We start from the raw sequence: 14,456 nt of genomic DNA on the forward strand, positions 1-14,456 counted from the left end.
CATCTTCGAGGCATAGATTCGATCAGGTGATCAATGAAACTTTGTGGAATCGCTGCCCAGGCCTTTTGGATTTGTTCAAACAGTTGATCCTTATTACGAACAACTTCACGATCAATTCTGCGGTTGACGATCTCCCACAGGTTCTCGACAGGGTTGAGATCTGGAGATTAAGGCGGTCAATCCATCACCGAAAGGTGGTTGTCTTAAAACCACTGCTTGACTACTTTTGCAGTGTGTTTCGGATCGTTGTCTTGCTGAAAAATCCATTTTATTGGCATATTCCATTCAGCATGAGGTAACATAACATCTTTCAGGATATTTTTATACATGAAACGGTCCATTGTTCCATCGTTTCGATGTATAGGACCTAGACCGTTAGCAGAAAAACACCCCCAGACCATTGCATTGCCTCCACCATGCTTCACGGTTTTATGGCAGTAACGAAAATCGAGGCGTTTTCCGGCAAGTAGACGTACACGGCAAATGCCATCGCTCCCAATGATCTTGAACTTCGATTCATCACTGAGCAGGACAGTTCGCCATTTCTGCACATTCCAGTCAATATGAGATGTAGCAAACAGGAGTCTTTTCTTCTGGTTTTTTAGTGAAATCAGCGGTTTCTTTGCAGGGCGTCGAGAAAACAATCCGGCTTCAACAACACGTCGTCTGATTGTTCGGTCCGATACAGGCAGCTCTAATTGCTTTTGTATCTCGACTGATGATATCCAGGGATCCTTCTTAACGGATCTGACTATCATAGAATCCTCTCTAGAAGTGGTGCAACGCGGTCTTCCACCTTTGTTATCTGCTGCCAACTTCCCCGTAGAACGATATTTGGAACATAGTCTTGATACGGTGCATTTTTTCACGCGATATTTATCGCAAATTCTTTTTTGTGACATTCCACTTACGTAATCGCCAATAATTTTCTTTCTTAGTTCCAATCCAAGACTGTCGGGAGCCATTTTTGAACTTGAAGTCATAAAAATAATAAAAATAAATAATCACACTTCTCAAGGCTTACCGTGTTACATTTACATTGATGATACAATAATCCTCTGTGGAACACAACGTCTTAGTTGTATGAGGACTGTATTGATGTAATGAAACACTTGTTGCATTTCACTTCTTGTATTGATGTTCTTTGATAAAATACTTTAATAAAACTCACTTCGATAAACTGTCTTGATAATACTGACTGATTGACTCCATATACTGACTGAATTACATGTCGATTTACATGTCTCATATAGTAAAATGAACCTGTGTGAAGTTCTGGAAGATTCTAGATGCTTCTTTTCGATGCTTCTGGAAGCTTCTGGATGCGTCTGGATGCTTCTGAATGTTTCTGGATACTTCTGGATGCTACTGGATGCTTCCAGATGCTTCTTCTGGAAACTTTTGGAAGCTTCTGCATGCTTCTGGAAACTTCTGGAAACTTCTGGATACTTTCTTTGATTGTTAAAAAACTTCTGTGACGCTGACACGGACCAGACTTAAGAAAATGAAACAAACCAAAAAAGTTGCACTTGTTTTGTCCACTGCAAAATGGCACTTTACAACGAAATTCTGCCTGTGTGCTGTCACCTGTCAACTGATTGCTCATGTCATGGCATGCTACGACTCCAGACTCCTGAATTGTTTGCTGTAGTAGTATAGTTCGTTTCGTTTTTAAGACATGTAAAATTAGGAACACTTTTTAGCATTGTTCGATGTTGGTATATATATATATATATATATATATATATATATATATATATATATATATATATATATATATATATATATATATATATATATATATATTTTAATTTTATATACTAGGGTGTCCCATAAGTTCGCGGGCACTTTGCGACAAAACTTTATTTCATTGTAACTTAATATTTATTAACAATTATTCTTCAAAGTAAATTCCATTGCTTTTTACAGCTTTCGTCCATCTTTGCGCCAATTGCTCAATTCCGCGACGATACCATTCCGCCGGTTTGGAGGCGAAAAACTCTCTTCACCCATTTTCGACCTCCTCCAAAGAATCGAAGGTCCTACCGCGAAGAAAGTGAGCCATCGAACAGAACAGGTGGTATTCGGATGGCACAAGGTCCGGACTGTATGCAGGATGAGGAAGAACTTCAATTCCAGGCAACTCCGAAATTTTTTCCTTGGTGCGAACGGCGGTGTGTGCTGGAGCGTTGTCGTGTAGCAGGAGCGCGCGCTTTCGATTGACCAAGGCAGGATAACGAGCCGAGAGAGCGGCGTAAACACGATCCAGTTGTTCAGTGTAGAGTGCGGCGTTCACTGCAAGACCATTTGGAACAAGCTCAAAGTGAATTATCCCCTCGAAATTCCACCAAACACACAACATGACCTTGTGAACGAACCGATCCTGTTTGGCGACTTGTAGAGCGGGTTGGCCGGGCTGGATCCAAACGTTCGCCTTATTGGCGTTACGGAAGAAGACCCACTTTTCATCTCCAGTAACAACTCGACGCCAGAAACGAAGGTCCTTGGGGTTTTCGAGCAGATGGGTGCAGGTGTCGACGCGTCGTTTTTGCTGCGCAAGCGTCAATTCGTGAGGAACTTCTTGGCAGCGCCTATTGACGAGTCCGATTTGATGGAGGTGGCGATCGATGGTGGACTTGGAAGGGCCGAGCTCTGCCGACAATCTGCGGGTGCTAGTTTGTGGTTGCTGCTCCACCAGCTTGTGCAGCGCCTCATTGTTTACTGTCGATGGACGGCCTGACCTTGGTAGATCTGCAAGGCTGGTTTCGCCGTTGTTAAAGCGCTTGAACCATTTCGCCGCTGCGGTTTTCTTGACCATTCCCTCGCCTTCCACATTGCAAATTTCAGCTGCTGCATCTCTTGAAATCAGTCCTTTTTTCCAATAGTGACGCAAAAGTACGCGAATCTCATATTTTTTGTCCGTCATTTTAGAACTAAAAAGACACATTTTAAAATCACAATTACAAAAAGCGATACACCATTTTAAAGAGGAATAAAAATACTACAAAATAATATCAATCATTAATTGATTTGAGTCAAACGTTATAAAAAAAATTATGTTTGAAAATATTAGCTTCAAGTGCCCGCGAACTTATGGGACAACCTAGTATATATATACGTTATAGATATTACTTTTTAAGGTTCCGATGATAAGATCCTTATGATCTTCTTTTGGAAACCTAGCTTTATATTGTTAGTACGCTGAATTGTATTATTTGCGCAATTGTATTACGATTTATGTTTATGTATTACGGCTTATGAATTATGTAACACAACTAACATTGTAAACTTAAAAAAAAAAAGAAATGAAAAAGAAATAAAGAATCACAAGTTCAAGCCTCCCTGTCTTTAAGTGAAAAGTTACAAGAACAAATTTCACAAAGCATTAAGGCCATCGAACCAGAAACACAAACTTCAAATTTAATGTCAATAATAAAGAAAGAAATGCATCTGTTTGAAAATGGTGGAAACCGGGGGCATAATTTGGAATTAGTATACCAATATTTGTTATCTATTCCACCAACGAGCATCGAACCTGAGCGGGCATTTTCTGCAGCTGGGTATTTGGGAAGTATAATAAGAAGTAGGCTGAATGACAAAACCATAGATGCTCTATGGTTTTGTCATGATGTTTGATTGTTTAGTGACTTTAGTCAAATACACTTTAAATGTTCAAATGTTATTTACATATCTAATTATTTGGTGAAGATTATTCTGTAAAGTCTGTAATCTTAAAACATAATATGGAAGGTACCGTATATATATTTCTGCATCATTTTAAGATCTTTATATACACCTGCTGCCTATTACACAATTGAAACAATTTGAGGCGCCATGAAAATTAATTTAAGTTATTAAGGAAAATTAATTTAAGTTATTAAGTTATTAAATAAATTTAAGTTATTGAAATTAAATAAAAAATTGATATCAGAAAGTATATTCATATATGCAGTATTAACTTCTGTTTTTTAGCAAATATCTCACATTATATATAATCCCGGGATCCCTGGATCCCGGGATTTTTACTTCTTTAATCCCGAAATCCCGGGATCGTAAATCAAGCCCGGGATTGTAATCCCTAGGGAGGAGTGAGTTTCGCCGAATTCTATTTAATAATAAAATTAAATAGAACTCGAAACAAAGTAAATAAATATGAATGCAAAACAAAATGTTGAAACATGATTAAAGTTATAAACATTTGCAACTAAGATTTTTTAACTTCAAAATGTACAAATTTTCGATCAACTGATTATTTAATTATCGTTACGTTAAAACATTAATAAAAAATAAAAAAAAACATTGTAACATTTTTATCAAATATTGTGTGGACTAAAATAAAAGCTATCGCGGGACATACATCCTCCCATTACTGGCCTACAGAGATCTTATATTGTCCTGCTCACCGCAAGTTATTACTAACTGATCAAAGCGTTAGGAGAAACAAAAAGTTATGCTTCGGATTCACTTAATTTCAATAAAACACAACTAATGCTATTTGTAATAGTTTCCAAATCACCTAGTTAACATATTTCTAATAACTTCCATGATAAAATTGAAAATAGGGAAATTCAACAAGTAACTCATTTTAAGCTATATTAGGGGTTACTTTTAATTAACATCTCCAATTAAAAACAAGTTGATACAACCATGGAAAAATACTAGTCTGATTTATGAATATTCTATATGAATATAATATATGAATGCTTGAGCATCTGTCATAGTAACTTTTGAAAATAGTGCTTGAAGGACTTATACTAGTATATGCCAGCGCATTCAACAATTCAAAGCACAACTAAAGCGACTTGATCTAATACAAAAGCAATGTATTCAAATTATCTATCACAAACCTAGGAACACCCATTCAGGTCTCTTTTTAAACAAAATAATTGACACGTAGAAAATAGAAAAAAGTATTCACGCAACAAAAATAGTCAAATCTGCTTATCAGGAATATGTCGTCCATCTTTGGCTAACATATTTACAACAAACAAAGATTCAAAGTATATACTTAAAAGAGTAAAGAATAGTTGAAGAAACAAAAGCTTTGCTAATAGAGAAGCCAAAATAATCAATGAAGTCAACTCCTAATATATCATTGCTATGTCATGCACATATATTACTTCAGCAGTTAAAAAAGAATATGTAAATAAAGAGCTCTAAAGAACATTTTTTTTTTTTGAAAAATTAGATACAAGTAGATAATACTAATTACAATGTTTTCTATTTTCTAATTTAAATTCTACCTACTTAGTAGTATTTTTGTACTACTTTTGATATTTTTGGTACTTAACTTGGTGTTATACTATTCTTGGTACTATTAAATAGTCTATTCTTGAATATTCAAGAGTTATTGCTATTATATTATTATTGAATATTTAAGGATTGTTACTATTCATAATATATCAACCAGTCTATTCAAGAATAGTCTATTCTTGATCCCAGAAGGCAACTTGTTACTCCAGTTAATTTCTTTACAGAATATAGGTTCTTAACTAGTATTGTTATTTTGTTGTTGAACATGATATTCACTGGATAGTCTGATGTTATGACTATCTATATTTTCATTTTTGTGCAACATTTTCTGGTCATATAAATTTTGTAGTTATATAATGTTTTAACCACAAATCCTCTGAAATATCAAGTTGAAATAAAAATGATTTTAAAAACTGCCCAATTTATGCAGAAAAAGAAATGTTTTTTAATTTATTAGACAGTCACCAAATAAAAATCAACTGTTGAAAGGATTACTAAAACATAAAAATGAAATTAAACTGATATCGCAAACATATTTATAATGATCATTATTTTTATATTTAAATGAATAATGATCAATTATAATTATCTTTGCGATATCAGTATATGATCTCAATCACAAACTAATAGGCAGCTGTTAAAAGCGTTAGTAAAATGTTGGATGAAATGAAACATAATTATAATGATCATTATTCTTATATTTATAAGAATAATAATCAATTGTAGTTACGTTTGTGATATGAGTTTCATTTCCTTTAGTCTGCGATTGTCTAATAAGTTTTTGTGTTACTATTTCATTCACCTTATGATTAATTTTTATGTTATGGAAATATGATGTTGTTGCTTCATTACAGAGAGACTCAAAACTAATTACTTAGATTGACTTAAGTGTAAAAATATTTAAAAGAAATAGTATTTTTTTTTAATTTGATACTAGATTTAATTAGGGTGACCATTGTCCCGGTTTTTACGTAGAAGAGCGCAATGCTAAACTAGTTAAAATTAGTTTAGCGCTGTGCTCTCCTGCGTAAAAACCAGGACAGTGGTCACCCTAGATTTAATAAATAACTTTAATAAAAAAAATCAGCTAAAATTAAATTTAGCATTATATTTTATAAGAAACAATTTCAGCAATTTAAAGTTTGAGTAAAAATATAAAAATAAAAGAAAATTTACAGATTCCTTTTGAATCTGCATTTCTACTGGAAATAAAATATGGTTGTGGTAATTAAAGATGACTTTCAAGTTAATTATTCAAAATCTAAATTTATGTATATATATATATATATATATATATATATATATATATATATTTATATATATATATGAGTGTATATATATATAAATATATATATCTATATATATATATATATATATATATATATATATATATATATATCAATAAAAACAGTAATATCTTTATTGTAAACATCTTCATTATTACAGTAAATCTCATGATTCACTTCATAAAACAAGTTTTGTCTTCAATTGATATTTTTCAATTTTGAATCATTAAAAATAGTTATTTGTTGTTGGTTTCTAATTTATGTCCCAAAACAAAAAGAATATTGTTTTATTTTTATTTATTTTTTCTATTATATATTAATTCATTTTGTATATTTGTTCCATTCTTCAAAATCTGTTGCATTTAAAAATAAAAGAATTTCATTTTACATTTGATATACATTTTCATTTCTAGACGTTTTTGGTTATCAACAACAAGCTTGGAAGGCAAACAGTGTTTCGATTTTGCAAAGAAAAATCGCTATTTTTATTTGGAACAGATAGTTTAGTTCGAAGAATAAACATTTATATATTAACGCATCAGTATCTTTTCAAAAATCTTTTTAAATCTTTAAATTTGCGAGGCATTGTTTTTTTTTGTTAATGTTTATTTGTTATTGTCATTATTGTATTTTAAATACTATTAGATATTAATAGATAATTTTAAAATGCAATGAATGATAATTAAATGTAATGTTACTTATTAAGTGAGTAATGTAGTATTAAAAAAAAATGTTATAGTCTTATATACTTGACAGAAGCATGCAATACAAAATAGCAGTTTAAGCTCTTATCCTTAAATAGTTTATAAATTGGATTAGACCTATTTTAACACATTTTAATTCCTAATTACTTTTTTCTTGAAGCTAAAGGTAGTTCCACAGAATTACAAATGAATATTGAAATTATGAAATTTAAAAAGATTATATTTAAATAATTATTAAATAACACCTTGAATTGCAAAGCTTAGAAAAATTGTGTGCACTGGATAGATTTTACAATATCCATTATGATTATGTGGTTAGGGCTTGAGAAATGAATATTATATAAAATATACTTTAAAGATTATTTTTTGTATTAGAAAATTAAAGTGAGAGTTGTTAAAAGCCAAAATGCAAGGTGTTACAGGTTTTTAAAACCAGTTTATCATTTACATGGGTTTTAAAAATATATAGTCAATACACTTGAAAGTATATCAGTTAAGTTACATCAGTTGCATGGTATCTGACAATGTAAGCACTTAGAATTTCACATGTTTTAAAACCTTAATTAATTTTTGTAAAATAATAGTTTTATTGATATAAGAAATAATAACTATTTATTACTGAAATTTAATAAAATAACAATTAAAATAATTTATAGCAAAAATTTTAATGTTTATAATGTTAAATGAGAGTGTGAAATAATCGTGATTCTTAACTTAGATGTAGGAGGCTTCTAGTTTGAGTTCTTCTTTATAATTTTTCAAGAGCTGATATATATCATATTACTTTGATGGATTCCAGACTGGTGCTGCATATTTGAGAATAGTTTGAATATTGGCTTTATATGATATTTTAAATGGTGAATTGTGATGTTGTAATTCAAAAGTGTATTTAATTAAACCTTGTATTCTGTTAGCTCTGTAATTGATATTTTGGCTATATTTTTCATCTGTAAATGTCATAAAGCCTAAGTTTTTTTCTAAATCTGAGACTGCAATTTGAATTTGTATGTTACGATCGTAGTCTAAGATTATATCTATATCTATTCTTTTTTTTTATTATGCTTAACAAAATGCATTATTTTACATTTATTTACATTAAGTTTCATTTGTGACACCATTTGGATACTTTATTTATATCATTTTGTAATTCATTTCTTTGTGTCTCAATTTAGTACAGCTCAGCAAGAAATTTACATATGCGTATATTTTTGTTACGTCGAAAAGTTTACAAAGAAGGTCATTTATAAATATTGTGAATAAAAGCAGTCTAAGTACTAATCCTTGTATTACACTGCTTTTAATTGGACTCTGGTCAGACTGGTTTTCACTAAGTACTACTACTTGCTGTCTGTTAATAAAGAAGGATTTTATCCAACAATTTATAAAAAATTTTATTATAGGATTTATCATTGAGTGCTTTTGGGATTGATTAAATAAATTTCAAACAGCCTTTAAAATTTATTCAATTAAAAAAAATCAATTGTTTCTCTGCACAGAAGTCCTGTTTGCCAATGTTTGTACTTAGGATCTTTAGAAGTAAAAGAATGTCAGACAACAACAATTTTATCAAAAAATAAAATTAAAGTAAATAAAAATGAGTAACTTTTTAAATTTTACAGTTTTTACAGTTAGCAAATTGCATTTCAAAATAGTGAAGCCAATTATAATTCTTATCACTTAAAAGATTAATTCCATAGTTTTAACTTTATTTAGGCAAACATCATTGTAGTGTTCAGAATTAATTTAATCAAATTTTTTTTTTCAAATTTTCATTATTTTATATTTCTTATTTAAAAAGTATAAAAATATGAGTGAACCATTATAATACAATAAATATAGTTATTAAATTAGAAATTTTTTTTCTTCTCATAATTCTAACTAAAATGTTTTCTTTTGACACGATATGCAGATATTTTGAAGTCTTTATATTGCTTACAATAGTTACTAATTGTGTTTTCATGGCACTAAGTCATCCTCCACAGCTATCAGAGTAAGTTTTAAGTTTCAAGCTAAAATAAAAACATTTTTCAAAATATTTATTTATGAGTTATTCATTTTTTTTTTATTCTGATTCACTCCCAACAAGGCTGCAAGCATTCACTATTAAGTTGGGAGTTACTAGAAAAAAAAGAATAGAGTTATTGAGCAAGAAAATGGTTGACAGAAGAACTAAAAAGTTGAAGGTTGTATAAGTTAGGAAAACATAAAGATAGGAGAGAGAAGTTTTTAGAGCATGCAGGGACTGATACAGTAAAAGAATGAGACTTAGATTAATGGCGAGTCAAGTGAGATTGAGTTGGAGTTGATAGAATTAGCGATGATAGGTCCTTTGAGCAGCGGCCATGATAGTGTTTATAAAAAAGAGATGCAACATTATGGCAATGAGAAAGAGGCTCAAGCTTAGCAGATAGAGCGGGTCCAAAAACACATTTACAATGTGTTTTTGGACCTTCTCTAGAAAAGAAAGAGTATCATTAGATGAACCAGCCCAAATATGACAACAGCATTCCATACAGAGATAAATAAAAGATTTGTAGAGGTAGAGAATGGATTCAGGAGAGAGAAAATGGCGAGCATGATAAAGAGAAGCAACCTTAGCAGATGCTAATTTAGCAAACAATTGTATATATGGTTTCCATGAAAGATCAGTAATAGATGATAATCCAAAAAGATGTAAAGAATAGGACTCAATGAGAGGGTTGCCATAGTTTTTTATAGTAAATAACTGAGTTTTGTTGGAGTTAAAGTTTACAAGCCACTGCGAGCCCCAATCTGTTATAGAAGTGATATCAGATTCAAGATCAGCTATCTGTTCTAAGCGATCGAAAAAACAAGACTTTATCAAGATAAGACTATAAAGTTAAGTCATCACCAAAAAGAGCTACTTTAGATGTAAGGTTGTATGGAAGATCATTAATGTTGATAAGAAACAAAGCAGGACCAAGGATAGAACCTTGAGGTACCCCATAAGTTACTGGAAATGAGTGGTGACCTTCAAGGATGACTTTATTAAAGTAGTTAGAAATAAAGAATTTGATAATTTCAAAAACTTTGCTAGATATACCATACGAAACTAGCTTATGGAGAAGACCGTTATGCCAAACAGTACTAAAGGCCTTTGATATGTCAAGAACAATAGCCTTAGCTTCTCCGCCTCCATAAAACTGTATTGATTGTCTGACAGTAAGTTATTTGACTCAAGATGGGATGAGAGAAATTTGTTTATCAAAGACTCAAAGACCTTGCTAATAACAGAAAGAAAACTGGTCAGATTATAATTGGAGGGGTCAAAATGTTCACTAGAGTTTTTGAAAATTGGAACAACAGTGCCATTTTCCAACAGTCAGGAAAACAAGACTCAGTCAAGCACTTATTTCATATTGTTTTATGTCTTGATAACATAAAAAGTTTGTCTTAAATTATTAATGATTCTCAATAAAAGAGTTTTTTTCCATAATTTTTTAATGCTTTTAATTTTAATAAATTAGGTATGTGTTTGCTGCTATTTATACAATTGAGATGTTTATTAAAATATTGGCGAAAGGATTTATTTTACACAAGTATGCTTATTTAAGAAATTCCTGGAATTGGTTGGATTTTGTTGTGGTTGTTATAGGGTAAGTCATTTTTTTAGTTTTTGTTTTTTCGGTCAAAGAAAACATTTTTCTTTAAACTGAAATTTTTTTATTTTAAACACTAAAGTAATTTTAAATTTTTTTTTGAGATGTTTAATAAAGGCTTGTTTTTATTCTTCTATTTGGCATACCATTTTATCTGTAATGTCTTTTAAGTCTTTTAATTGTTTATCTACATACCTCATCTTAGAATTTAAAGAAAAATATTTTTTTCTAAAGAATCACCTTTTTTTTTCTTTTTTTTTTTTAAATAAAAATGCTTTTTTGTTGTAAGAACTATTTTCATATATTTTTTAAATAAAAAACAAGTGTATTAAAGAAATAAATAATAATTTTTGTTTGTTTATTTATTGTAATTGCAAATAAATTTTGTTTGTTAACGTTGTATCTCAGGTTAATCAAAATAGTATTGCATATGTGTATTGTAGTATATAAATTTTTTTTAAACATTTTTGAGAGCTGTTGTAAATCACAAGAATATTAATGATAGTATTTTTTTTTAAATACTTAAATTTACTTATTTTCTACAACCAACTTTCTAAACTGTTGTTATACTATTTCTTTCTACTTAATTTTTTCAGTTAACTATTCTTTTAAAAAAAGTTCTAATGTTAATTACTTTGTTACTTGTTTATTTTTTTTTAATGTAGGAAATAAAGTTATATTAATTTTTATATTACATACTACTTTTTTTAATCAAAATATTTATAAATAAAATTATAATATATTTTTTATATTACTCAAGTTATAATCAAAAATTCCAATTCAGTCTACTTTATGAAACTATATAAACAGTTTTGCTAAACTCTTGACATTTTTTTTTTTCATTTGAAATCATTTGTCTGAAATTTTTTCTTGAAAATTCTTTTTTAATCTAGAGTGTATAAAATTCAATAATTGTTTTGAGTTGCAAAATTAAATTTTACAAAAATTGTTAATTTTTTTTTTTAATTATTAATTTGACATGAACTTTAAATACAAATTACAAATTAATTTAATTACAGCTATTAAATTTTTTTATTTATTTATTAATAATTTCTTCAGTATCATATAGATTTACAATATAAAGGTAAATTTAACTTGAAAACTGAACGGGGATAATACCTTATGAAAGGTGTCTTCCTTATTCTTTAATTTATACAGATATACTGTCTTGAAAAAAAGAAATAAAATTTTACAATCGACATTCAGCACAACTGATATTGAGACATTTCAAAGCCATATTATGAGCACAAAGGTTTTTTTTTGCTTGGTTCTTGAATTCTTTTGCGCTTAAAAGCTAATTGGTATCTTTCAATCGATTATCTTCAATTGCAATTTTATTAGTGGCTTGATTTGCCAGCACGCAACTTGTAAAGTTAGGAAGAGCTATTCTTCTGTTAACTCTCAAAGATTTATTAATTTTAACCCTGCTAAATCATTAGTTAAAGATGATAGTGCTAAGCCAACTCATATCTTCCATGTTTGGATTCTAATAGCCATTTTATACTCTTGATCTCTTGATGACTTCTAATTAAAGAATTGTATATAAAACAATTTGAGATTAACAAGGCAATAGTTTATTAAACTTTTTAAGTTTATGACTTTACTTATCTTTTTTGATACTTGTACTATATTGTGATGCCATTTCATTTTGTCATGCTAAACAATACCAAGAATGCTAACGTTTTTTTCTTTATAATTTTCTCCACATTGGATAATTTTGAGTCCTTGTAACTTTACTTTTATATTTTTTGGGGTACCAAATACCATTATTTTCAATTTTTCAGGATGAAGTGATAGTTTATTCGCTAAAAACCAATTGCTAATTTTTTCTAATTCCCTGCAACATGTTTCCTGTAACGGATCAATAGTAATAAAAATAAAAATTTATATCCATGACAACCTCAGAGTTAATATCCTCAATTACCTTAGAGTTAATCAGAAGTTCTGTAATTATTTTTTTTTCCTGAATAGAAATCTAGTGATTTTTCTTAATTTTTACTTATATTTAGTTATGTAACTTTACATCCACAAATCAATAATCTTGATAGTATAAGAACTTTTCGAGTTTTAAGAGCTTTGAAAACAATATCAACAGTCAAAGGTGCATTATTTTTATTTAAATTATTCAACTTTTTTAAAATTTAATTACAGTTTTTATTTAATGTGGATTTACAAACACATAGTTTTCTGTGAAATGAAAAATACAAAATTTTTAATTTCAGGTTTAAAAGCCATGGTCAATACATTGTTAAAGTCTGTAAAGATGATGGCTGATGTTTTGATACTTACACTGTTTTTCATAGCTGTTTTGGCACTTATCGGATTACAATTATTTCTAGGATCACTAAGGTCAAGGTGTGTTAGAAATGATCCCAACAATACAATGGCTATTTTTAGCAAAGAATGGCAAAATGTTCCTGAAAATATGTTGACACATATATGTGGGAATGCATCGTCTGCCTGGTATGAATTTAACTTTTGTTGGTTTTTGTAAATCAAAAATAAAGTTAAATGTATATTTATAATACAGAATATACCAAGTAAAAAAGGCAAATTGTATTTGTTCTATTATTTGTTTTTTACTTCAATTAAGCTTTTATCTAAGAAATAGGAAAGAAAACAATTGAAAAGAAGTTTTCATTGCAGGACTTGTGAGGAGGGATGGACATGCGTTCCAGATGTTGCACCAAACAATGATAAATATGTGAATTATGATAATTTTTTTTATGCAATGTTAACTTCAATGCAAGTATGCACCCTTGACTACTGGGAAGTTGTGTTTAATAGTGTAAGTTGAAAAACTTTGTAATTATAATTTTAAATGTATACAGATAGTCATGAAGTTAATTATACAATTTGTTAAAATTTAGCAAATTAAGAGAAGTTTATACTTTTAAAATGCTTTTAATAAAAATAAGCATTTCTTTTGAGCAAGAAAACTGTTTAAAGAAGACTTAAAAAACTATAAATTGTATTTCCAAGGAAAACATGAAGACAGGAAAAAATTCCAAAGCATTAGTATTTGCAGAAAACAAAAAACTAGATAAGACTGTTTTGAGTATGAAGAAAAAGTTAAAGTAAAAGAATGCGACTGAATGACAAAATAAGAATATTAAGTTTTGGTTGATGAGACAAGTGATGATAGCTTACTTAAGCAGGTAGTATTTGTAGAAGATGTAGCCTTTCAATGATAAAAGGTGTAGCCTTTCAATAATAGAAGATGTAGCCTTTCAATGTTAGAAGATGTAGCCTTTCAATGTTAGAAGATCTAGCCTTTCAATGATAGAAGATGTAGCCTTTCAATGTTAGAAGATGTAGCCTTTCAATGTTAGAAGATCTAGCCTTTCAATGATAGAAGATGTAGCCTTTCAATGTTAGAAGATCTAGCCTTTCAATGATAGAAGATGTAGCCTTTCAATGTTAGAAGATCTAGCCTTTCAATGATAGAAGATGTAGCCTTTCAATGTTAGAAGATGTAGCCTTTCAATGTTAGAAGATGTAGCCTTTCAATGATAAAAGGTGTAGCCTTTCAATGTTAGAAGATGTAGCCTTTCAATGATAGAAGATGTAGCCTTTCAATGTTAGAAGATCTA

General features: G+C 29.6%; 1 protein-coding gene across 6 annotated transcripts in view; it reads left to right on the forward strand.

Moving 5' to 3' along the window:
* Positions 1-14,456, forward strand: part of LOC100199933 (sodium channel protein type 2 subunit alpha) — an 81,019-nt gene that overhangs the window by 15,009 nt on the left and 51,554 nt on the right. For 4 of the 6 annotated variants that reach the window (XM_065806084.1, XM_065806087.1, XM_065806085.1 and 1 more), the window contains exons 2-7: positions 6,953-7,080; positions 9,153-9,233; positions 10,732-10,860; positions 12,873-12,964; positions 13,086-13,326; positions 13,510-13,651. In XM_065806084.1, coding sequence (XP_065662156.1) covers positions 6,953-7,080; positions 9,153-9,233; positions 10,732-10,860; positions 12,873-12,964; positions 13,086-13,326; positions 13,510-13,651 — 813 coding nt within the window. Of the gene's footprint in view, positions 1-4,111; positions 5,195-6,952; positions 7,081-9,152; positions 9,234-10,731; positions 10,861-12,872; positions 12,965-13,085; positions 13,327-13,509; positions 13,652-14,456 lie in introns of those variants that run through there. The other 2 variants (XM_065806089.1, XM_065806088.1) reach the window with 2 other exon arrangements.

This window comes from Hydra vulgaris, chromosome 09, assembly GCF_038396675.1.
Source record: "Hydra vulgaris chromosome 09, alternate assembly HydraT2T_AEP".
Classification (NCBI taxonomy): Eukaryota; Metazoa; Cnidaria; class Hydrozoa; order Anthoathecata; family Hydridae; genus Hydra; species Hydra vulgaris.